This window comes from Syngnathus floridae, chromosome 7 (assembly GCF_059516105.1).
Source record: "Syngnathus floridae isolate MCC-2025c chromosome 7, RoL_Sflo_1.0, whole genome shotgun sequence".
NCBI lineage: Eukaryota > Metazoa > Chordata > Actinopteri > Syngnathiformes > Syngnathidae > Syngnathus > Syngnathus floridae.
Window position 1 is genome coordinate 8,716,570 of NC_142419.1, and position 24,650 is coordinate 8,741,219.

At 40.0% G+C, this 24,650-nt stretch overlaps 1 protein-coding gene across 4 annotated transcripts in view; it reads left to right on the forward strand.

Annotated features, from left to right (window-relative positions):
- Window positions 1-24,650, forward strand: part of dscamb (Down syndrome cell adhesion molecule b) — an 83,248-nt gene extending 58,598 nt beyond the window's left edge. Inside the window, exons 10-33 of one of the 4 annotated variants that reach the window (XM_088381145.1) lie at window positions 185-304; window positions 2,980-3,159; window positions 8,000-8,196; window positions 8,492-8,588; window positions 8,954-9,082; window positions 9,367-9,534; window positions 10,678-10,748; window positions 12,238-12,481; window positions 13,313-13,459; window positions 13,832-13,987; window positions 14,220-14,359; window positions 14,498-14,651; window positions 14,729-14,846; window positions 15,435-15,601; window positions 15,726-15,824; window positions 16,122-16,310; window positions 16,399-16,689; window positions 17,735-17,911; window positions 18,154-18,184; window positions 18,269-18,384; window positions 18,471-18,620; window positions 19,403-19,603; window positions 19,709-20,011; window positions 23,408-24,650. In XM_088381145.1, coding sequence (XP_088237271.1) covers window positions 185-304; window positions 2,980-3,159; window positions 8,000-8,196; window positions 8,492-8,588; window positions 8,954-9,082; window positions 9,367-9,534; window positions 10,678-10,748; window positions 12,238-12,481; window positions 13,313-13,459; window positions 13,832-13,987; window positions 14,220-14,359; window positions 14,498-14,651; window positions 14,729-14,846; window positions 15,435-15,601; window positions 15,726-15,824; window positions 16,122-16,310; window positions 16,399-16,689; window positions 17,735-17,911; window positions 18,154-18,184; window positions 18,269-18,384; window positions 18,471-18,620; window positions 19,403-19,603; window positions 19,709-20,011; window positions 23,408-23,886 — 4,124 coding nt within the window. In that variant the 3' untranslated portion in view covers window positions 23,887-24,650. Of the gene's footprint in view, window positions 1-184; window positions 305-2,979; window positions 3,160-7,999; window positions 8,197-8,491; window positions 8,589-8,953; window positions 9,083-9,366; window positions 9,535-10,677; window positions 10,749-12,237; window positions 12,482-13,312; window positions 13,460-13,831; window positions 13,988-14,219; window positions 14,360-14,497; window positions 14,652-14,728; window positions 14,847-15,434; window positions 15,602-15,725; window positions 15,825-16,121; window positions 16,311-16,398; window positions 16,690-17,734; window positions 17,912-18,153; window positions 18,185-18,268; window positions 18,385-18,470; window positions 18,636-19,402; window positions 19,604-19,708; window positions 20,012-23,407 lie in introns of all 4 variants that reach the window. The other 3 variants (XM_088381146.1, XM_088381142.1, XM_088381144.1) reach the window with 3 other exon arrangements.

The window sequence follows — 24,650 nt, forward strand, 5'->3', positions numbered from 1 at the left end:
TGCATAGCTCTTCAACACACACAAAAAGCCTATCAGAGACTACTGTAATTTCCCTTATATAAATGCTTGGTGCTCCACTCTAGTACTTAAGTCACAGTAATAGTGATTAGTATAGTTTTTTCCCCCTGCCATTGAAAATGCAAACAGAAAACAAATCATTTCATGAATTGTTGTGTGTGTACAGTTCCTCCTCAGTTTGTGGTTCAGCCCGAGGACCAAGATGGGATCTATGGGAAAACTGTCACTCTCAACTGCTCTGCTGAAGGATACCCACCACCCACCATTGTATGGGAGCACTCCAAAGGTACAATACATGACATAAATGTATACCTTCACCTCAGATACCGGACACTTATCACAGATGATTCATTGGTGGGGATTTTTTTTAATTTATTTTCCAAATGGGGTAGGTTTAGCTGTGTTTACTTGGATGGTGCACACGGATGCATGCACTTACACACATCAAGTGCTTGAGGCATATTGATGCCTCCACAAGTGCACACATCCATCTGTTCAGCTAACATGGTCTAGCTCGGTGCCATCCCGAATCCTAAGAGTGTTATCGCTGAGAAAGACCCTATTATAGAAAAACAGACGACACGTCCGGGTGCAGAAGAACAATAAAGCAGCCTGGCGTACAGACAGGAAGGCAGCAGGTGAGTTCAGCCACTTGAGTGGAAAACATGAAGCAAGGGCCCAGGTGTTTGCTACCTCATCCATATAACCAGGGATGAAAGCTTCACCAACAGAAAGACAACAACCAATAGAGAAACGTGCAAGTGGGCGTGTGAGTGTGACCATGTGTGTGTGTGCGTGTATACACAATGTCCCTCCTGAGGTAAGTCGAAAAGTACACATGCACTGGGTCCTATGATCAAAACAATGAAATGTCTGTACTTCAACCTTTGACGGGATTTTGTGCATGTGAGGGGTGAAACAGCGACAGACAGGCCTCATGCCTGATTAACACCATTTGACCATTCCTGATTGGTATCTAAGATTTGAGGCCTTTGTCACAGTTTTTCAAAGCACCCACAGGACATTACGTTAGTCAGAGTAATGGCAAATTATAGGCATCATGCAGTTAAATTTAGTCAAGTAAGTCCAGTATAAATCCAAGGAAAAATACATTGAAGGACAGTTTTAAGCAGGAACTGAAACTGTTCTTCTGTTTAAATTGAAGAAAAATGCATAATCTAAAGTAATAGATAATTACAATATTTTCATAAATACTACCCTACTATGTGGCAATACATTTTAATTTCTTCATATGTTCCCTCTGAAATGTCATGAAATCTGCTGTGGCTTTTTGTGTGAAATTCTAATTTCCCACATTCTGGGCCTTTCAATAGTATTGCCCAATTTCTTTCATGTCAGTCATTTTACAGCAACCTTGTTAGATGAGGGCCAGATGAATATCTGTGGGAAATATGGAAGAGTAAGTAAAGGTCACCTGCTATTAACATAACAACCAGCTCTGATTGGATATGCAAAATCCATAATTCAAGGAGGAAAAGCGTTCAGCACCAGGGGAACAGAAACAGAGTCACCGCTTGACCCTGTGCTCTCTAGGCCGCCTGACAGCCTTTTAATTAAAATGCGGGGGGAAGATAAACACAGCTCACTAAGTAGTCTGATCTTAACATGCTAACTTTATGGAGCGTCTTTAACATCTGACACATTTCAAACACGTTTTACTGTGCAATGTGAAATACTATTTCACTGTGATTCTATAGGGACGTTACTGTTGTACCTCAGTGATCCACATTCAAGACTACTAAATCAAAATACACAATTCATGTATATACAGTATTTTATGAGATTTACTTCAGTAGGACGTCCAAACATTGTTATTCACTATATTTGTTGTCAAGACAAATCCACATTGTTGTCGTCGTTTAAGGGACATAACATAATTTTAAAGTCATTAACACGAATAATTTTTATCATCTTATGTACAAACAATAAATCCCAGGAGTTGTTCACTCACACATGGATATTAATCCTTCTAAATACAGTCAATCTGACTGGCAAAGCCTTACATTGGAACTCTCTCTCCGCCACCAATCTGTCGTCTTGTTCATCTTGAGCATTACGTCCGCTCTGATTGCATCACATCGGCAGCTCAGTTTTCGACGCTGCGCTCGGCATCTGTTGGCCGGTTTAAGGATTTAGACCCAGTGTTAAGAAACATGTTTACAATCCTCCCAAAATCTGACAGGCTTTGTCGTCAAATCTGTAAACATGTGCTCAAATGAAAGCCCACACGGTGGGCATCATGATCATCGAGGTCTGGTTTATGTCAATATAGGACAACATGTATTTACTGGGCACTTCATTAGGTATGCGAATGTTGTAAGACCCAGTACAAAATCTGTGAATTCATCTTATTTTGGTTTGAATCTGCACTTAAATTGTCCCTGTTATTGCAAATCCACCTGCGGCATAGTACACCCTACTTCAGTTTTGTTAATACGATCTATTCATTATACACTATAACTAACTAACTAACTAACTAACTAACTAACTAACTAACTAACTAACTAACTAACTAACTAACTAACTAACTAACTAACTAACTAACTAACTTTGTATTTTTGCATTTGTACCTCCCCAAAAATATATATAGCCCACAGACCATATATGGCATGCACAGTTCTTTTATCCAGCCCACCATTTAGAAAAATAAACTATTTTACTTGTACATTTAGTATTGGATAACGTATGTAAATTTGTGATTTTGTAAAAAAAAAAAAGTATAATTAATTAAACCTTAATGAATTTTAAATTAGTACGGAAAATTATTTTATTATTAAAAATGTTTTACATATTCTACATCTGCAAATGTACTGGTGCAAATGGCCTGGTCAATTAGTGCGTTTTTAAAATCAAATGTGGCAAAAACGTTTGCCCACCCCTGATAAACAATATGCCATTCCCTGAAAAGTAGACTGAAAAGTGTCTGTTTCTATGGCCCAGGTGCTGGTGTCCCTCTGTTTCAGCCCATCCTCCTGAACAGCGGCTCTCGCATTCAGCAGCTGAGTAACGGATCCCTGCTGATCAAACACGTGCTGGAGGACGACAATGGCTTTTACCTGTGTAAGGTCAGCAACGACGTGGGTGCTGACGTCAGCAAGTCCATGTACCTCACTGTCAAAAGTAAGACTCTTTACCTCATACATAGGCTACATGATATAGGGTCGGTGTTGCAAACTGTTACCAAAGAAGATGCTGAAATCTATCATTTTGTGACATGAGTGTTATCATTTGTTTTGTTGTGTTGATTTAAAGCATTACAGAATTCAACATTTAATTTCCTTTATTCAATTGCTCAGTGTTTATTAACATTAAAAATATCAATGGCATCCGGTTCCCTGAAAAAAGGTTTAAGCCGATTTAATTAAATAATGTCATAACTAGCGAGCGCGCTTCCATATGGGACTCACCGTATCCTAATGAGGACACACACTCTAGAAAATGGATGGATCAAATATTTTTGCGCAGAGTTAAAACTTAAAAGATCATATCAAAGCATATCTTTCTTTGCTTTTACCTTGGCACGATAATAGTTTCACCAAATGAAAATATTCTGAATGGGATGTGAAAAATTTTCTATATAGCTGCGCCTTCGCCTTCCCTGTTAGCTCCAAAGATAATAATCTGTGTAGAAATCGCCCTGCGAGAGAAATATTTGACAATTAATGCCGCCTGGCATGTTATGGATATTCATGTGTCAGTATAATTAAGCCTCGCCGTGCACAAAGGTTCCGATCCGCCATCCTGCTTGTGCCTCAGCTGCAGGCTCTTACACAAACATGAACTCTGACTATCCATAGGTCACTTTCATGACTACAGCAGCCAGTTGCTATGCAGCAAGCGGACCTGTGCCTCTGACCCGGTTTCTTCCACTTTTCACCGCCCACTGAACAAACACTGGCAGCAACTGAGTTTTTCTTTGGATGCATTACAATTTTATTGTTTAGTATGTTCTGACCGTGCACTCAACACTGATTGTCCTATAGGAGCAGTTTTTACCGTGAAAGGCAAGATTAGATGAGTTTGATGTGGGAGAGTGTCAAAATTGTTATAGCTGTAAATGTGGAAAACCAAATGTCATTTGAGCTTGATGGACACGTCCAATGACTTTTGTCTTTATCGTGTATCCAGAATATTAAAATCCCTTAAATGCAGCTTTGACCTTCCAAGACATTCTTTAAAAAAAAATCATGTTAATATATAACCACAGATTTGTCAATGCAGATTTTTAATTTCTTGTTTTAATTTGCACTTTTATGAGTGTGTGCGTTTATGTGTGTGTTTTAAGACCGCGCATCTCTTCCTCGTTTAAATCTGTCAATACATCAATAAGAAGCTGACAAGGTGCTCTGGGGAAGAACGGTGCGCATATTTATCTGCTTTAGTTGCAATCTCCGGCTGCCTTTCGTTCCACCGTTTACACCAGTGAGAGGAAGTTGAAAACGATAAAGACGGCATTATTTCACAATTTGTCCTTGTTTCATTGCTGACACATTTTCAAAGCGGACAAACCGAGCAGGCCACTGTTTATTTGGTGCTCACAAATCATTGTCTTAGCGCTTATTGCCAGTGACAACACTAACAAAGTGCTTTTACTCTTAAATGACTATGAGCGTGATCCATGACATGAATGTGTGCCTCTGTGCATGCTGAAGTGGTTGCCATGCTTTTTAAGTGGCACATGGAGTATTATTGTGGTTTTGCATATAATGCATGGATGGTTTGAAATGTTCTCATTTTATGTTTTGAACAATATTTAAGTGTAATTTACCAACTGCCCCAGTTACTACATCAACAATCTAACGCTGCTTACATCTACTTTTTTGGAATGTATGAGTAATGTAATGTCTTCTTCAATCCTTTCACTGAGCAAACATCACCGTTATCTTTTTCAACTTGCTTTGCCATGGCTTCACATTTCAATGGCAAAAATATCCCCACCCCCGTTAAGAAACAATAACATTTAGAGTGAAGACTTTTTTTTAATAGGACTTACTTGAAATTCAGAGTTGCCATGCAAAATAAATCAGCAATTTCTTTCGCGGGGGTGTTGGAAGGGAGATGATGGTGTAGGGCACCAGGGAGGAAGAAGGAGGGGCTGACAGTGAATAAGAGATGAGCTTTAAACGTCAGCAGTCTTAAGCCTGTCACGGTCCATCATTATATGGACACACACGTGCATTAAAATAAAGCCATAAATTGAATAATACATTTAGTACATTTGGAAATATCAGCACTAGTAATTGTCATAAGATTTGACAACGGTCAAGACGTACCACACTTTTGAAAATCTGTATGTTTTACTGATATGAGTATTTGAATTGTTTTCAGTTATCATTCAAGTGGTAATAATAATTTTCAAGAAAAGTATTCTTAAGTAATATTTTTCACTTGAGGTTTTATGATTTGCAACTTGTTTTCTGAAGACACTAGAACTCCATTTTGGATCATTCTCCACCGTTACTTAACATGCCTTTCCCCTCACCACTAATGCATCTTAAGAATTTTCCTTTTTTTACAAATGGTCCGTCTTTGTCTCTTAAGCCCTCTTTACACTTAATGCCATTAGAGTAATTTGTGTACTGAAGTGCCAGGACGAGGCAGTCGTTTTACATTTACATCATACTGTTTATCTAGTGTGTAAACATACATGTCGTCCCCAATGTGTATGAACGTTCATTTTCGACTAAAGTCTTATTTAGGCCTTTCTAAATCACGCAGGCGTGTGCGTCTGTCTTCATGCACGCATACGTATTCAAAGTGTGCGTGAGACACCAGCATGCCCAGCGGAGCAGTCTGCTGCGTATGAATAATCAAAGCGGTCTCTCTCATCATTAAATCATGGCTGTCCTGGTGAGAGCCTGAGGAGGCACATGGAGCGAGGGAGCGAGAGGGATCATAGTTAGCGCTGCAGGGGTACACGCTCTCTCGCCATCCTCCATCGTGTAGTGTGGTTGAGATGTGTCATGAGAACCAGTCGCTCTACTTGCCCACTCAGCCCCACAACGTTGCTACTGCTCTCACACACTCATGCATTTGCACATGCCGTGTAACAATCAGGCACATGCATGCCAGAAGTATTCATTGAGGAGGGTGCCAACTTCAGACGTGCAGGCCAATTCTGAATGTCCGTGAAAAGCAGAGGTAGAGAATCCAGTTCCAGAAAGTAAAACCCTTGGCACAATTTGGCTTTAGCCACAGGTGCTTCCACTGTACCGGCAGGTAAATGAGCTCCATTGGTATTTTTTTCCAGCACAGCCAAATGATGACTCTTACCCACACTAAAACCATTTCTACCTTGTATTAGCAGTTTAGCTAATTTTGGTTTCTTTCTTTTTTTTGCATTTGCTCTATTATAGCCCCACACTGCCCTGGTTTGTAAATTTCTACCCTTCTTGTTGTCTACCAGTCGTTCCTATTTCTAAGCAAGTATCCAATTGGCGGTACACTCTTGCAATACAATTTGTGGTTACCCTGCCTTCCTCACAAATCTGAGGTTAAAGATTCCAATTTGGGATCCTTCCTATGTGGATTTTTAAACACGCTTGTGGCGATTTTATTTGGACTACTTGGGCTTCCTCTCTCGTCTCCTTAAACATGCATGTAAGACTTTTTATCATCCAATAGTGTGATTTATTTTATTTTTTTTCCTGTGTCCCCTGCAACTAAACGCATTGCACTGTTGGCTACTTTTCTCGTCCAATCTGACGATGAGATTGAGATTATATTACGATCTCGGCAATGTAGCACACTTCAGAGATAGATTTACATAATTTTACCTGCACTGTGACATCTCTAATATGAATAATGACAATACCTATAATTCGCTCGGTGATACAGATTATCACATTCACGCTCTCTGCTCAGAGCTTCAGAACTAATATGGCATAATCCAATTCAGCAGCTTCACACTTTCGCCTGATCATTATGGCCCAAAATCTCTGGGCTAATCGAGCTCGTGAGACAAGTATGAAAAAAGGTGTGAGAATGAGTAAAAAAGACTCTGAGCAGTCTGGGTGAAAGACATTAACAACAGATACACATTCTGCTGAATCACACACACACACACACACACACACATACACTTGCACACACACACTTGCAGATGCACAGGCACACACTGACTAGATGTGTTGATAATGAGTCCGGTGTGTGGTTACGGCACTCCGCCAGACAGACTCCACGCTCAGACCGATGGGAGTTCAATCGGGAGTCACGGCTTTCTTCTTCGTCTCGGCAGCTTCTTCCCAGTAAAATGCACGTTACCGCTCACTGTCATCATCAAAGTAGGCGAAGAGAATTTAGTCGAAGGTGTATGCTTGCAGTGCTGTGTAGGAAATACGTTTTTCAATATACATTTATGAATAATGATACCAAACCATATCCTTTCTACAAACTGTGCGGCAAAACCCAACCCTTACTATTAGAAACATAAAATCTTACATTGCCTTTCCATAACAAGGAATAATGTATCCCTAAAATTTGTAAAAAAAAATTTCAGACCAAAATACTTTTTTGCATCAATAAAAAATGGGTGATACATGCATACTATATCAAAAACAAGTAAATGCAAAATTACTCAAAGATGTGACTTTTTCCATCTAATAGTGCCAGTGTACTGTATTTTTCCATTAGAAAGCAGTATGTTCAACTAACCAGCCTCAGATTCTGTAGTGTGTGTGAAAGAAAATAATAAGCAAGATTATTGACAATCTACCTCGGTATCTCAAGCAATTAAAAAAGATGACTTCATTGCTTTTGTTTGTCTTTTTTATACATAATCTAATGTCTTATAGGCTGTTGTAATCGACTCTATACGCTACCCAAGATAACTTTGGGTGAGAGCCTGTCTACATCCTGGACTGGTTGCTAGCCAATCGTAGTGCGCATCTAAATAAACAAATCAAACATTTAAATCTTCATCCTCACCAGTTCATATTCTTTCTGCATGGTCCACTTTCAGTCCCGGCCATGATCACGTCGTATCCCAACACCACCCTGGCCACACATGGGGAAGAGAAGAAGATGAGCTGCATAGCACATGGGGAGAAGCCCATCATGGTGCGCTGGGAGAAAGAAGAACGCATCATCAACCCTGAGACCAGCCGATACATAGTCAGCGTCAAGGAGGTGGCCGACGAAGTTGTCTCAACGCTGGTGGTGAGTCTAAGCGTGTCAAAGAGTCCAGACAAAATACATCGGCATCTTACAATCCTCAAAATGAAATATGTACATATGTCTCTGAGAAAGTCACTGTATGGCAGAATCTTCTAAATTAATCTAATGCCTCCAGATTATCATGGTATTTAAGATTCTGGGTTGGTTGTACAGTATAAAAGTGTTTTTCCTCCATTTTACTTCAAACTTCCAAATCTCCTCCTTGATGCATTCATATTCTAGCGTGATAGTGTGACTCTCTTTCTTGATCACAAAATTGTGTTTTTTCTCTCTACAGATTATGCCCACTGTGCGCGAGGACTCTGGTTTCTTCTCCTGTCATGCCATCAATTCTTTTGGAGAAGATCGAGGAATCATACAGCTTACAGTGCAAGGTAAAAGACTACAAAAGTGATTTTTCAATAATGTTCAGTTAAATGACATCACTTGCAAATGTTTTATAAACACTGGTATTTTAAAAACGTACATTTTTTGTGCATGTCTTTATAGAAAATTTTACTCGCTTGAAGCCTTTCCAAAACATGTCACTTGAGATATGTCCCTTGGGAAGGAATAAAAAAAAATATTAAATATGCAGCTTTAGTTATATACTAGGTAATTAATTCTTGTGGCCCATGGAAGGTTGTTTGTTGATTCTCACACGGAATTACAGATTAGAACAATTGCTGTCTGTCTTCCCCAGTTGCTTTATAAATTCAAAGCAAAAGTATGTTCTTAGATATGTTTTTCTTTACCGCAGAACCTCCTGACCCTCCTGAGGTGGAAATCCGGGAAGTCAAAGACAGGACCATAGCACTTCGCTGGACCATGGGCTTCGATGGCAACAGCCCCATTACAGGATATGACATAGAGTGCAAGAACAAATCAGGTACTGATCGTCAATTCAGTGTTGAACTGAGAAAGAATTTAAGAAAAATAAATAAATAAATAGACATTCGCATTTGGAACAAATAATGAATGTAATGTAGTATAATGAAAACATTACATGAAGAATCTTAAGCCAATCTGCTTCACTAAAGATCCAGAAGTATATGTAATGTAAAAAAGCACAAAATCACAATTCTTTTCATTTGATAAGAAAGTGTCTTTTCATTTGGTTTCCGTCCACATTATGATGAGGTAACATTTCTGATTTCTATGTTTTCCCTCTAGCTTCATGGCTATCAGCCCAAGTTACCAAAGATGTGTCACCACAACTCAACCAGGCCACTATCATTGACCTTCACCCTTCTTCCACCTACAACATCCGCATGGTTGCCAAGAACATCATTGGCAACAGCAACCCGAGCAACGAACTCACCATCACAACTGATGAAGCCGGTTAGAGAAGCGACTTACTCTATTTCGTCATATCATGACAGGAGGAATTTTGTTTTTACTCATCTACGGTGAGGCATCCCTCACCGTAGATGAGTATTGAATGTTTAAAACTAGAAGGCATTAATGCATTGCAGTTCTGCAATACAATGCAATATTTTTTCTCTCCGAATCATTTTTAACCATAAATACAGTAAATACAATTTTTGGACATGATCCACTTTGTGTTGCATACAGCAACTTCAGCTTTACGCATGCCACCTCTGATCTGCAGTGGTGCATGTTGCAGCAATGGCATTTACTGTGACATACGCCAATACCAAATCCCTTAGGAAAGGTAATTACAGACTCCGATTGGCACCCACTGATTTTTCTCACAGGGCAATGATTATACATCTATTTCAGGTATAGCATATTCAAGTCTACAAAGAACTCAATGATTAGTTGGCACACTGAGTCTCGGCAGAGATCATCATTTGAGGATATATGTTACGTTAAAGATCTTTTCCGGCATATTTACATTTGTTTTTTGTTATTTTTTTACTGATTAATGTGCATTGTCCCAGTTTGAATAAATAGATAGATAGATAAATAAATAAATAAATAAATAAATAAATAAATAAATAAATAAATAAATAAATAAATAAATAAATAAATAAATAAATTCAATGCACTTTTCAATTAATTGATGCATAGCCTCAACCTGTTCCAGCAGAGGCCACTATCATCAAATACAAAAATCTATTGTTGAATATGAGTGAAAGTTTGTCATGAAATAACTATTTAAAGTTGACTGTCACGTGCTTTAATCTTGCTCATCATTGTGCGTGTTAGCCACCTCAATAAATGTTAATTTATTTAGATTCCCCTGCGAGCACATTAAATTAACTTGTTAAGATAAAGCATGAAATTCAAAGCAAGTCAAGTATTTGTCACATTTAAATGTTAATATTGTTGGTTTTATTATGTTATTAAGCTGCGAGGCACATTAAGAATAGCGGGCACTTAGATTTTACCTCATTTTTAACTCGACGGCACCCTCTAGTGAAATTAAAGTGTCAACCAAATTGCCCTTGATGGTTGATAATCTGACTCATTTAAGACTCAAGTGCCTGGTAATGTTGACTGATGGATTTCATTCTGCAGCTCCTGACGGCCCTCCACAAGATGTCACTCTAGAGCCCACCTCCCCGCAGAGCATCAAAGTCTCCTGGAAGGTACAGTGACCAGTTCAGGGCATATTAACGATGGAGTCCAAAGTCTGGCCTGGGAGCCATTTGCAGTATGCTGCATGTTTGATTTATCTCATTATTTATTTATATATTTTCTATTCCATGAACTAGCAACATAATCTTGTAATATATTAAAAACATGAACTGCAGCATTTTGTTTAAAATAAAGTTGAATGGTATAAGACAGGGGTTTTTGACTGGTATTGGTTCAAGGGACCACCATTATAACCAAGAAGCAACTTGGGGACCACTGCTTTGGTGCAATATTATTTTATTTTGCATCGAAGGAGGATAGACCCATACCGGCTATTTATTTGTGTCTATTTTCGGAGTCTCAGCTACATTTGACATAATTTTGATGGGTAAATGATTCACAAAATTAGCTGGAAAATAAATCAAATTTAAATAATAAATCAGTTTTATTAATAATAATAATTAATAATAAATCAGTTTTATTTTCCAATTTCTCCAATCCCATTTTGCAGACCACCTGCAATACCGTATTATAATAATAATAATAATTAATAATAAATCCGTTTTGTTTTCCAATTTTTCCAATCCAATTTTGCGGACCACCTGCAATACCACCAAGGACCGCTAGATGGCCGCGGTCCACAGGTTGACAACCCCTGGCATAAGACATCACTTTTTGTTAAAAATTTCTTTTTAAAAAATATTAATTGAAAGTTGCTCAAATTATATTTTCAAATTGTAAATGAAAAACAAAGAAAATAACGGATAAAATGGATAAAAATATCTATAATAACACACCATAGTCCTTTATTTAATGTCAACTGTGGCCATACTTGGAAAGACTCAATACATGATATGTTTACAAGTTTATACAAGCTGTATCTGGGCTCTTCAAGCTTCATCACATGTTGCTTGTTTGGTCCAATTGGAATGTTGCATTGTCCCATCAGTACAAGACGTTCATTCATAATATCAAATAGTTGAAGGGGGTCACATGTTTAACAGGGCACCAAATATTTTAGGATTGGCCTTGGGAGCTACAAAAGAAAAAAAAAAAAACGTCAAGGCTGAAGAGCAGTGAGCTAAAAATTCATTAAAGGAAAAAGAAAAGCGTCCATGTGAGGAGAATTCTGCCAAAGGGTTTTGATAATTGAAAGCGAGTCTGTTGAGCTTGCGGTTCAAGTTGTAGAATGACTATTATATTATCCTAAGCCAAGCAAATAATTGTGATACCTTAATTGAATCACTGAAACAGTAAAGACAACAAGATTCAAACTGAATTTTCAAACTTTCTTCACCTCGGGGAAGCTCTGTCTTCTTCCACTAACAGGAAAGTACAAATGTAACCTCCCTGACCTCAATAAGGGAAGGCATGTTTAAAATAATGAAATGCAATATAAGAAATTGATACAAATGAGTGTTTTTATTGTTGTTTTAATTTTCTTCATTTTATAGTCACAAATGCTTACAATGGTGATTACTTATTTGCCGTCTCCGACAGCCTCCCCACAAGCACTTGCAGAACGGTGTGATCCGAGGCTACCAGGTGGGCTACAGGGAGTACAGCCCTGGTGGAAGTCACCAGTTCACCATCATCAGCGTGGACACCACAGGAGACACAATGGAGAGCATTGTGCTGGACAACTTGAGGAAGTTTACGCAGTACAGCGTGGTAGTCCAAGCGGCGAACCGGGCCGGGACTGGTCCATCTTCGCAGCAGGTGGTCACCAAAACCTTGGAGGATGGTAAGTACAGGATGACTGTGACTCTGCCAGTTTTATTCAATGTGTTAACCTTAAGCAATGCTACCACCAAGTGGACTATTTTAGGACACCAGAAGAGTGGAATAAATCCTGAAGACTTCCAAATTGTTTGAATTCCAAAACGTTTTTCCCATATGAAATAATGTAACATAAATGAATTCATCTTGTGATTGCCATCAGGAAAAAAATAATTCATTTATTACAGGCTGTGTTTATCATTAAAGTAAAACAAGACACAAAACTGTCAAATGTAAGACTTGCCAAATTCATCATCACATATGAAGATGGATGTTCAAAATTCATTGTTTGGAATGATTTGACTCCATATTGTACCGCTTTTGTGGCCTTTGACAATGTTCAAATGTAAAGTGGACCGTCTGTGCGTTTGAACATTGTCGTAAAACATGATGTGTTTGTGTTTTAGTCGCTGTGTCAACATGGCCAGAAATGAATGCAAGAGGTTATGACAGTTTTTTGCCCATAGATTCAATTTCAGACAGCTAATGATTTAATTTGAGCTGACCTTATTTTTGGAAAGTGATTGTTTTATTGAACAACTTCTATTGTACTACTTCAACTGTATCTTATTGGTAATACCTATTTTTAAACCATGCATTTCTCATTTTCTTTGCATTTGTTCAAAGTGTTTTATCTGTCTTATCTATCGAAGAAAATAATGAGTGATCAGTGATTAAGTACAGTTAATTATATAGCCATCTAAATGGAACATTTAAAAATGCTACTATCTTCAAAACCAATTGAAGTCCATATTTCTTTTTGCATTCAAGAATACTGAACTGTTCCTTCTCTCAGTGCCATCTCGGCCTCCTGAAAATGTGCTTGCTGTGGCCAAGTCCCCCGAGGTTATCTCCCTCTCCTGGATTCAGCTTCCGAGAGAGGCTCTTAATGGAAACTTGCTGGGCTACAGAGTCATCTACTGGGCAAACCTGCTTGATGGAGGTATTAACATGCACACTCTCACATTATACAAAGATCAATCCAAGTTAATTGCTTTCAAAGCTGACATTTAAAGTCTAAGTACGGTATATTATTTTCCAATGCTGGATTTTTATAAGTATTCCACTAGAGGGCACTCTTGCATCGTTATACTGTATTGTAACGTTTCTCAAAAGGTGTTATAACTTGGAGGGGGAATACTTAATAATAATACAAATTCATAGTAATAAGAACAAAGTACAAATACACTTTATATCTGAAACTTAATTATTCAACTACAATAGTGTGTTACCCTTGTTTTGTTGTATTTGTCATAATAAAAGTTCATTCAGTATTATGCATGGTCTCCTAAATTAATTTCTCGCTCTGTGTTAGAACTCGGTGAAATCAGGAACGTAACCACCAGTCAGCCATCTCTGGAGCTGGATGGTCTGGAGAAATACACTAACTACAGCATTCAGGTGTTAGCCTTCACCAGTGCTGGAGATGGCGTACGCAGTGAACAGATTTATGTGCGGACCAAGGAAGATGGTAAGAAATGGAAAACAATAGACAACAAACACAAAAGCTTTCATGATTTCTTTCTTGCTCTCTGTAACCTCCTCCCTTCAGTCTTCTAATTCCTCAAATTACTTTTCGCACAAGTTAAATTCAGTGGATCCATTACAGAAAGTGTGTCAGAAAGAAATGAGGTGATGCTGTCTTCCCTAATATTGGATGTATCTTTTCTTTTCTGAGTTTGACTTGTTTCTGTCCATCCCAGTTCCTGGTCCCCCTGCAGGTGTTAAGGCCGCTGCCTCCAGCAGTTCTGTGGTGTTTGTCTCCTGGCTGCCTCCTCTCAAGCTCAACGGCATCATTAGGAAATACATCGTCTTCTGCTCGAACCTGCATCCGATGGTAATAGTGTTTGTGTTCCACAGGATTCTCTCTATATTTCTTTGACACTGGGCTTGACTCAAATCGCAATATTGAGCGACAAGGCTGTCAGAATACTGTGGCTCCACAGTGATACAGTAATCTCTTCTCTTCTCGGATTTGCAGGTAATGAGTGAGTTTGAGGCCTCTCCCGACGCATATTTCTACAGGATCACAAATTTGGCTCGAAACAGGCAGTACAGCATCTGGGTGGTGGCTGTGACAGCCGCTGGTCATGGCAACAATAGTGAGAAGATCACAGTAGAGCCTTTGGCTAAAGGTACAGCGGGGCCAAGGATAGCTGTTCTTCCCTTTGCATCCTTCTCCTGTTTTGACATCAATTTGTTTCACTTCTAGCCCCAGCCAGAATTTTAACCTTCAACGGTACAGTGACCACTCCTTGGATGAAGGACATTGTCCTGCCGTGCAAATCTGTTGGAGACCCTCCTCCCACAATCAAGTGGCTCAAGGGAAAGTAAGGCAGCCTTGAAAATAAATAAAATAAAGAAAGCAACACAAATCAAAATAAGAATAAACCTGCCTTTGTTATATATAAGTCAGTGGTTGCTCCTTCAAACAGGCATTCAAACTTGTTTTGTTTTTACCGTCTGTCCCTATTAATCCAAATAGGACCAACTTCAATTTTGTTGGGTCACCATTTGTAAGAAAGATTGTTGTAAGATATATTTTTAGTGATTGTTGAGCATGCACATGATTTTTTTCTTTCTGATTTCACAAATTATTTTGTTTTGTGTTCTTGATGACTCGGGTATTAGGTACTGGGTATGTGCAGTATAAAGTTTGAATTCTCTGAAAATTAGATTTAAACAAGTGGCTGCGTAAAATAGATCTCATCCAGATGCTTTTATTTTGTACAGCTACTTGACGAAGTAAAATAAGCAAATTTAAAAAAAAAAACATTCTGTGTAGTATATAGTAATTGTGTGCTCTACTGCTCCACAAAACAAAGGCTGGACAGGGAGATTTGAACACCTATATTGTAAAGGGTACAATTATTCATATAAATGTGGAATATAATGTAGTCCATTCTATTTCTCTGCAGCACCAATGGGACTCCTACGCCTGTCCTGGTAGATGGTCGGCGGAGCGTCCACGCCAATGGTAGCTTCATCATCCGCACAGTTAAAGCAGAGGATTCCGGAAACTACAGTTGTGTGGCCAGCAACAACTGGGGCTCAGACGAGATCACGCTTAATCTGCAGGTTCAAGGCAAGTCACCATCATTACTTTAAAAAAAAAAAAATACTTTGACTGCATAGCAAGTATGCTGGGGTCTACTGTACAGCAAAATATTCTAGAATCCAATGAAGTGTCTTTATTTTTCTATTCTCAGTGCCTCCTGATCAGCCACGTCTCACTGTCACCAAGACCACCACAACTTCAATCACGTTGTCATGGATACCAGGAGACAATGGCGGGAGCTCTATCAGAGGTGAGACATTCTGGCACATTAATCTACAACCTATGATGTAGATTCAGCATGCTATGCACATTAAATACGTTAATCCAGAGTGCCTGCAGATTTTCCAAAAGTCTTAAATTTGATTTCCGTAATCATCCTTTCAAATGACAATTTATCCTTACATTTGATGTTCAGAAATGTCCTAAAATACTCCAATAGTAAATGCATCTTTGCAACAACAATAGTATCATTGTTGCTAAAGAAGGATATCGTTCTAAAGAACTGGAAAGATGTCCGTGGCATAATCTGTCACCTTTTCATCGGCAGGATACATCCTGCAGTACTCAGAGGACAACAGCGAGCAGTGGGGCAGTTTTCCCATCAGTCCCAGCGAACGCTTGTACCGTCTGGAGAACTTGAAGTGCGGCACCTGGTATAAATTCACCTTGACCGCCCAGAACGCTGTTGGGCCGGGCCGAATTAGTGAGATAATTGAAGCTAAAACCCACGGGAAAGGTACGATGGATGGCTTGGTGGATGGATGTTATGAAACGCTGATGAAGTCCAAAAACCAAGCTTAACCATCTGTGTGTTTGCTCCTCAGAACCGCAGTTTGCCAAAGAACACGAACTCTTCACCAGTATCAACTCCACCCGTGCCAGACTCAATCTGGTTGGCTGGAACAACGGCGGCTGTCCAATCACTTCCTTCATTCTTGAGTACAAAGCCGTAGAGTCAGCCACCTGGACCACGGCACAGCGCACGTCGCTGACCAAGAGCTACATCCTGTACGACCTGCAGGAGGCCACCTGGTACGACTTGCAAATGAAGGTCATCAACAGTGCTGGCTCAGCAGAAAAGAAGCTCACCTTTGCCACTCTCAATGCAGATGGAAGTGAGTTTGAAATTTTGACCGAGTGATGTTTTGTTTTTTTAATTATAGGGAAAAATGATGCTGTTATATCCTTACATAATACAATTTTTATTTTAATGGATATTTTATCTATACTTTAATGAACAAATTGCTGTACCTGAAGGAAACCCACCCAAGCACAAAAACCTAACCACAATCCACGATTCAATCTTGGTTTAAAACCAAACAAATAAAATCCCCAAATGCCATACTACCCTTATCATGAAGAGTTTCTGGACACTGCGTGGAAAATGTTTTCCCACTCTTCTATTTTAACTGCTTGAACATGTCTTTGTTGTTGCGTTTGTGAGTTACAACATATCCAAAAGTCACGTAATGAAATTTCACTGTCACGCTTCTTTTGGCGTAAGAAAGCCGTGCTTCATAAGAAATTCTATAGCTTTATTGTGCAACTACAGTAGACTGAAAGGATGCTTTTGAGATGGACAGACAGGGGGTGATGAGAGTGCCGTACTCCACACTACTCATTAATTTACTTGTTTGCTTGAGGAGTTGAAGCTGCCTGTCAGGATGGCGTATGTGTGCGTGGAAGTGCTTTTCTCTCTGTGTGGGCAAACATGATTTTGTGGGAGAGCTTGTCAGTTTGACAGCTTAGCTGCTGGAATTAAAGCCAACATTCAACACGAGTCTCACGTGGATCAAGGCAAACCAGCTTTCTTTAACTGGAAGAATTGTAAACAAATGCCTGATCATTCTGAGATGTATTAAAGGATGTAAATAGAAATATGTGATTAAATTCATTATCCACATAGCAGTTTAAATATTTGTATTGGGCTTTTCTTATATAGTTCCATAGCTCCACAATTCCACAATAAAGTGAATATAGAAAGTGACCATTCTCACCCCCAAATTTAGAAACCAATTAGATCACAATAAATGGTTTCAAAACAAAAATAATTATTTGACCTATAACAATTTAATTCAACAACAACAAAAATAATAAATTTGAGGGAAATAACTCATGATCTTCATTTAATGTCACTAATATGTCTGTGCTTCTTTCAAGGTACCATTCCTCCTCTGCTGAAAACAGGAGATCCCATCTCAGACAACATGTCAGGCAGTGGAGGTCTGAAAATGGTGGTGACCATCACATCCATCCTGGTTGTGGCTGTCCTGGTGTTCATTATGCTTATGGTGCTAAAGAGAAGACGCAGGGAGCAGAGGCTCAAAAGACTTCGAGGTAGGCCCATGATGAAATGATTTTTCTGCACTAACAATGCCAAAGCCTTTCTGTGCAGTGTTTGTCTATCTGATGTTTTTATGGTAAAACAGTACTCGTGTACTCATGTATGTAGTCCTATGCTTTTACTATTATTTTACTATAATAAACATTTACCATCAAACGTGCAATGAAGATGAACGACGGATTTGTGCCGAATATCCTCTGCTTAGTTACCAATTTACTTATTGTTGTCATAACAGATGCCAAAAGCCTGGCAGAAATGCTAATGAGGTGAGTATATTGCATTCTGATCTATGCCCTATACTATGCAAGGCAACAATAACATACATTTTTCTTCCTTATCAATGTGCACAGTAAGAATACACGGACGCCAGAAAATGTGAACAAGCAGCAACAGACACTAAGAATGCACATCGATATTCCGAGAGCGCAGCTGCTCATCGAAGAGAGGGACACCATGGAGACAATCGGTAAGACCTAGAGTGTGAATTCAACTATATGAAATTTGCCCACATGATCTAATTTTTGCTCGACATTTCTTCATTTTACCGCACAGATGACCGATCCACGGTGCTGCTGACTGATAACGACTTTGGCGACACAAATAAGCAAAAGTCGTCCACAGTGACGCATACTGTCCACTACCAGTCTCTTTCCCAAGCCACCGGACCACTGGTGGACGTGTCCGATGCCAGGCCCGGAACCAGTGAGTCCCACCATTGTTAGTGCCCATTTCTATTTTCTCTTTCAAAAATATTCCATAATGTTGCATTACTAATTGTGATCATGAAAGCGGGTACTTAATGTCCATTCAGCTACCGCAACACGAGCTGAGTCGCACTTAATTGGTCATTTCATTCATCACATATTATCTCATAGCCAAATTTCACATTTTTAAATTCCTGCAAACTCATCATCTCATCAATGAGGTGACTTCCAGATGTGATGATGATTCAGCAATAGTGCTGCAGGGGTAACTTGGTGTTTGTGCTTCGCTGAAGCGGAACTGATGAAGAGTAGTGGTCTCTTTACTTCCCCTTGACACATACTCACCCAAATCTCCCCTTCTTGCACTCAGTTATGGATAATTGTGCAGTTCCTAGGTGAAATGGGACTTTGTATTCAATCAAATACTGTATACATTTAATAGAATGTATAAAAAATACATTTTCTACTGTGAGACTTTTTCAATTGTAACAGTGAGGTCACACGTCGCTAAAAGAGAGTATGTAGTAAACTCAAATGAACTGAAATGCTACTGAGTAGAGCATCCACCAAGGTCAAGATTTTAATGTCTTATTTCAGCACTGGGGTACCTACTCTGTCAATGCCCCCACCTGTCCTCAGAAAACACAGAAAATTACACCAACAAACATTAATGATCACAAAAGTAACCAGCTCCATCTGAGGAATTATCTGTTTCAACCTGTACCACCTTTTTCCTCACCGATGAAACGATAAATTGGGCACCCTTCTCTTCTCCCCAAGACCCCACCGCCAGACGCACTGCCAAAGCCGGTCCTGCCGCAGCACGAAGTCGGTACGCCAGCCAGTGGACTCTGAACAGGCCACACCCCACCAGCTCGTCACACACCCTGACCACTGACTGGAGACTACCCACGCCACGCGCTACTGGATCTGTGGACAAGGAGAGCGACAGCTACAGTGTCAGCCCATCACAGGACACAGGTGGGTGACCAATAAATGTGTTGACAATATCAACAATAGATTGCAATGTAAGTACATATATGATATTTTTGAGTGTTGCCTTAATATGTAACTTACTGCCATCAGATCGAGCGCGAAGCAGCATGGTGTCAACCGAAAGCGCCTCCTCCACCTACGAGGAGCTGGCCAGAGCCTACGAGCACGCCAAGATGGAGGAACAGCTCCGCCACGCAAAGTTCACCATCACCGAGTGCTTCATCTCCGACACCTCTTCCGAGCAGATGACAGCGGGGACCAACGACTACACCGACAGCCTCACGTCCAGCACGCCGTCTGAGTCGGGCATCTGCCGCTTCACCGCCTCGCCACCCAAACCTCAGGATGTCAGCCGCGTTATGAATATGGCCGCGCCCAAAGCGCACAGACCTGGTAAGGATGTCATTGGTTCTGTGATTTGAGCAACCACTCGTGCTTGCTATATGTGAAGTTGCTGGTGCAGTGAGTTCACCTGACCACAGTGTTGTCTGAAACAGTAAATCCTCATCTGGCTTGTGGTACATACGATGGTGTCGTGCCGCCTAAACCCCATTCAGTCAGCCTGGGTTCAGTTCCCACTCAGTGATGGTGTGAATGCAGTGATTTTTAGCATTAGCAACACTTTCAGAAGCAGAAACTCACATTTTGAGCCTTCTAACTGTTCCGTGAAATATTACTTTATTCCCATTTTTTTGTGGGTTTTTTCAGATTTCAGCATCCATTTCAATCTAATCTGCCCAGAGCTTTCAGAATCAGTAGTTCTGGCTTTTGTGACATGAACTTATATTCGCCTGTTTCTTTAAGCAGTCGAGCTCACTGCAGCATTTGTCTGTCCTCTGATTGGTAGTCAGCCTATGCCAAGTGACTTGAAAAACATTTGCAAATATATATTTTTAATAATCTGTACTTGACATTTTTTCTTTTTAAAATGTTTAATACGAGACGAAAATTGTGTTCTGACAACCTGTGTTCTTCCACCCCTGCCCCACCCCAAAAAAAACTAAGATTCTCCATTTGTTATGCCCCACCCTATAAGTACCCCTGGGGTTAGTAACTCATTAGAGGGTGCCAAAAAGAAGTATGGCACACCATTACAACGTTTGATATTAGCAAGGCAAAACATTGTATAGACAATGATCTGTTAATGGGGAGGATCTGGAAATTGAGCTTTTGAGGAAAGGCATATCAATCTCTCTACAGGTCATCCATCTTCAATTTGTGTGTGTGTGCGTGCGTGCGTGCATGCGTGCGTGCATGTGTGTGTGTGCAGCACCACTGAGTGAGGTAAGGTGATCTGATTTCCTCTCTCCAATTTCAGGTCTTATTCTCAATGTCAATGTCTTGACTGTTTGTGCTCCAGACAAGCAGATCATATCACCAAGGGATCAAGGTCGCACAAAGGCTGTTTGTCACTCGAATGTTCCTCATTAAAACCTTCCAAAACAGCACTTCAGTGCTACATTGGAGCTCACTTGGTGTGGAAACCTGTTTGCGTTTCAGTTTAGTGAGGCGTCACTGAACACTCAGTGCTGGCATCAAATAACCAGATGCACTGAGAAACGTCAGCAGTGACCCCAGAGGTCAGTTCAGGACAGGTTCAATGAGAATGAAAGGCTGCAAATCCATCTGTCAGTCAAACTGAATGAGACTGTTGGCATATTACATTTTATTTAGAATTGACATGAAAGAAAGAACACTTTACAGTCTGATCTGCACTGGTGCAAGAGTTTTATATATTTCCTCCTAATGGATCTTTTATTGAGCTTGTGTTCTATTAAAATTTATTCTGCTGCACTTTGCTCATAAAATTTAACCTTAACAGATGTTGTGCCAGACAAATCACAGAACTGAAGAGCACCAGCAGATTAACAGCTTGTTATATTCTGTTTCACATCTCATCACTTAGCAATTTGCCGCCTGGTGAATATCACAGCTATTTTTCAAAGAGTAAAACATTTCCATCTTGATTAAATCATCCCTAGTGGGAGATTCATCCTAATCATAAGCATTAATAGAGATGCACCTGCAATAAGTGCAAATCCATTAAATCATCCTTCAAGGTCATTGTTTGACCGAATGTAAGAAGTAATGTGCATTATTTTTTGGTGTAGCGTGTGCTTTGTGGCCACGCTGTGTAGACGAAATCTTCATGGGTTATCTGACTTAATGAGTCTTAATTCTGAATGTTACAGCAAGTTCAGGAAGTCGGGTCTGTTCACGCCCACAGTGTCGCAAACACCCATTTCTTGGAGCCTGTAATGTTAATGCAACAGACATACCGTTTTTGTTGCATTTGTTTGTTTCCTGAAATGCGATTTCCACCTGTCAACAATAAGATGGTTGCTTTTTAGTTTTGTTTTTTATGACAGTACTTGGCGAGTTAAGTATTTTCTTATGTATTTGGGAATCACTGATCAAATCAGTCAAAGCTGGTTGCTGTATCCGCAAGTGTAATTGTCACAGAAAAACATTGAATCATGATACACAGTGCTACTGAAGATATATTCTAAATTCTGTCTTCCATTTCCGTATGTGCCGCACAGTTTTCCCTCTATCACATATTATTAAATCAGATAGATTCACACTGGGAGAAGATTGGTTCAAGATTAGAATAATAGTAATGTGAATCAAAATCCCATAAGCCCCAAGGTGAACCCGTGTCGCCGTGTGAACAGGACTTTAATGAGATCTCCAGCTCTCGGTATGTTGTCGATTTAAGCAGAGCATTTCTAAAAATGGAGAAAAGATGTCAGAACCCTGACCCGCTAGGAGCGTGCATTATCCGCAGAGGGCACAACGTAGAATGAACAGTGTGTGAGGGCAGCCGGGTCTGCTTAATGTCATCATTAGCCCAATTTGTAAAAGCGATACTGGGCATAAAAGCTCCGTGGTTTGACAGTAAGATAGATTGTATGGCTTGTCTTTGTCAGAAAATTTGATTATTTTTGGCACTATGATTGATTGTGATTGTTTTTTCACTAATGTAATTTTGAAATTTAATAAAAAAGTTATGGGAGACTTTTAAAATGGGATAAATTGGTGGTGTCCCAAAGAAATCAAATTTGAAATAATCAGCTTGCGGATTTTACATTTCTCAACGGAATATTTTTGCACGTGTTTTTGCAAGAGTTAAACAAGTGAGAAACGTAGCTTTGGTTTTAGGTTGTTGGACATTTTTTTTAAATCACTGATGGCTCTCATTATTACAACTATTGTGTTTTTAGATGTAGTTTGTTGAGGACCATAATAATAGTCCCTGATGAAGTAGATTTCGCACAGTATGACTTGGCTATAATGACTCGGCATGGTCGCATATTTGACTATTTTGTAATATTTTCGCATCCCTCAAGTCTCTCATCACTAACTGGCCACGTTCCAGAGCTGAGGTGCGCTTTAAACACTTTCTTAACCTTCCTAAATAACCAGCTAAGCAGATTTGTAGGAGAAATTTAACAACCTCTAAAGGCTTGCAGAGCTGCCTGCCGTTGAGGGGTTTAAGAATTAGATGCTGTGTCTTTCATGAGCATGTCGAAACAGATGAGTCTACAAATACATGTGGAATGAGCCAAAGTAGCAAAATTGAGGGATGACTAACTTCAAGGGTTCTAAAGGTTCTTGGACCATGTTTAAAATGAACATCCAACACTGTGACAATGTCAATAAATATCAAGCCGAATGAATAAGTGTATAGACCTTCTCTGGTGCCAAACATGTTGGTCTGCAATGTGATTGATTGATTCTCTAGTCTTCACTTGTCTGTCTATTTTTTCCGTTGTCGTTCCTCCTCAGGAGGAGAGCTGGTACACTTACCGCCTTACCTCCGCATGGACTTCCTTTTGAACCGCGGTGTGCCCCGGGGCAGCGGGGCGAGCAGCGGCGGCGCAGGCGGAGGAGCGGGTGGCGGAGTGGCCGGAGGTTCTGCTGGTGCTACGGGAGAAACCAGAGGAGGCGCCATGGGCCAGACCTGCCTGGAGCCCCAGAGGAGCCGTACCCTAAAGAGGCCCCCTCCGATGGAGCCCACCATGGAAGTGCCCTCACCCAGGGAGGTGCAACAGTGGCAACCGGGAACGGCGTCCACCCTCCCGCACAGAGATGTCCGGGAACGGGGAGAGGCTCGGGGTGAGGTCCGAGCAGAAGTCCCCCCCACTGGGGACCTGGCCCAAGCACAGGCTGCTAAGCTCAGCACCTCCCAGGAGTCCCTGCTGGACTCCAGAGGACACCTGAAACAAAGCAACAACCCCTATGCCAAGTCGTACACTCTGGTATAACACTTGGATGACTTTGGAGACACACTGTTGGACGACGGGCACACCAAGGATGGTTTTCCACAACACACTTTGTTGTATATAGAGTCGTTCCCGACATGCGTCTGATGGTGATGCTTTTCCTTCATTCTTTCTCTCTTTCTTTCTTTCTTTTTCTCTGGTCTGTCTCTTTTGCTTTCATTTCTTTCCTCTCTCGTTCATCTGAGTTGCTTTGACACTTTTCATTCTTTCGCACCTCTTTGGCAACTCACCGCTTTTATTTTCTACTCGGCTATTCTTTTATTCTAAAGTGAGGACACACCAGGATTGCCGAAATGATTTATTTAATAATTGAGATAGAGAAAAATGTTATTGAAATTATATCAAGGACGATTAGAGTCATGATTATGATTACTATTATTATATATATATAAAAAGAACATATTAAAAAAAAGTGAAATGTAATGGAGGAATATCACAAAGTGGAAGGTGAACAATGCTTTCATAATTTATTTTCATTGTAAAACTAAGTTTGGTGATTGACCGACGAGAGGGTTTTTAGCACTCTGAAGGGCCAATAGAGAAGAATGATGCCAGTGTCGATCAACCCTAATGTTTATCAACCTCTCCTGGCGGCTGCATGGCGGGAAATCACAAGAAAGATCTTTTTGTTGTCACTATAAAGAAAAAAAATATACAATGTGAATATATATAAAGAGATCACTTTTATTTGTGGATATTATGGGGAAAATGATTTGGTTAATAAAGTCCTTAGTCATGTTTGCACA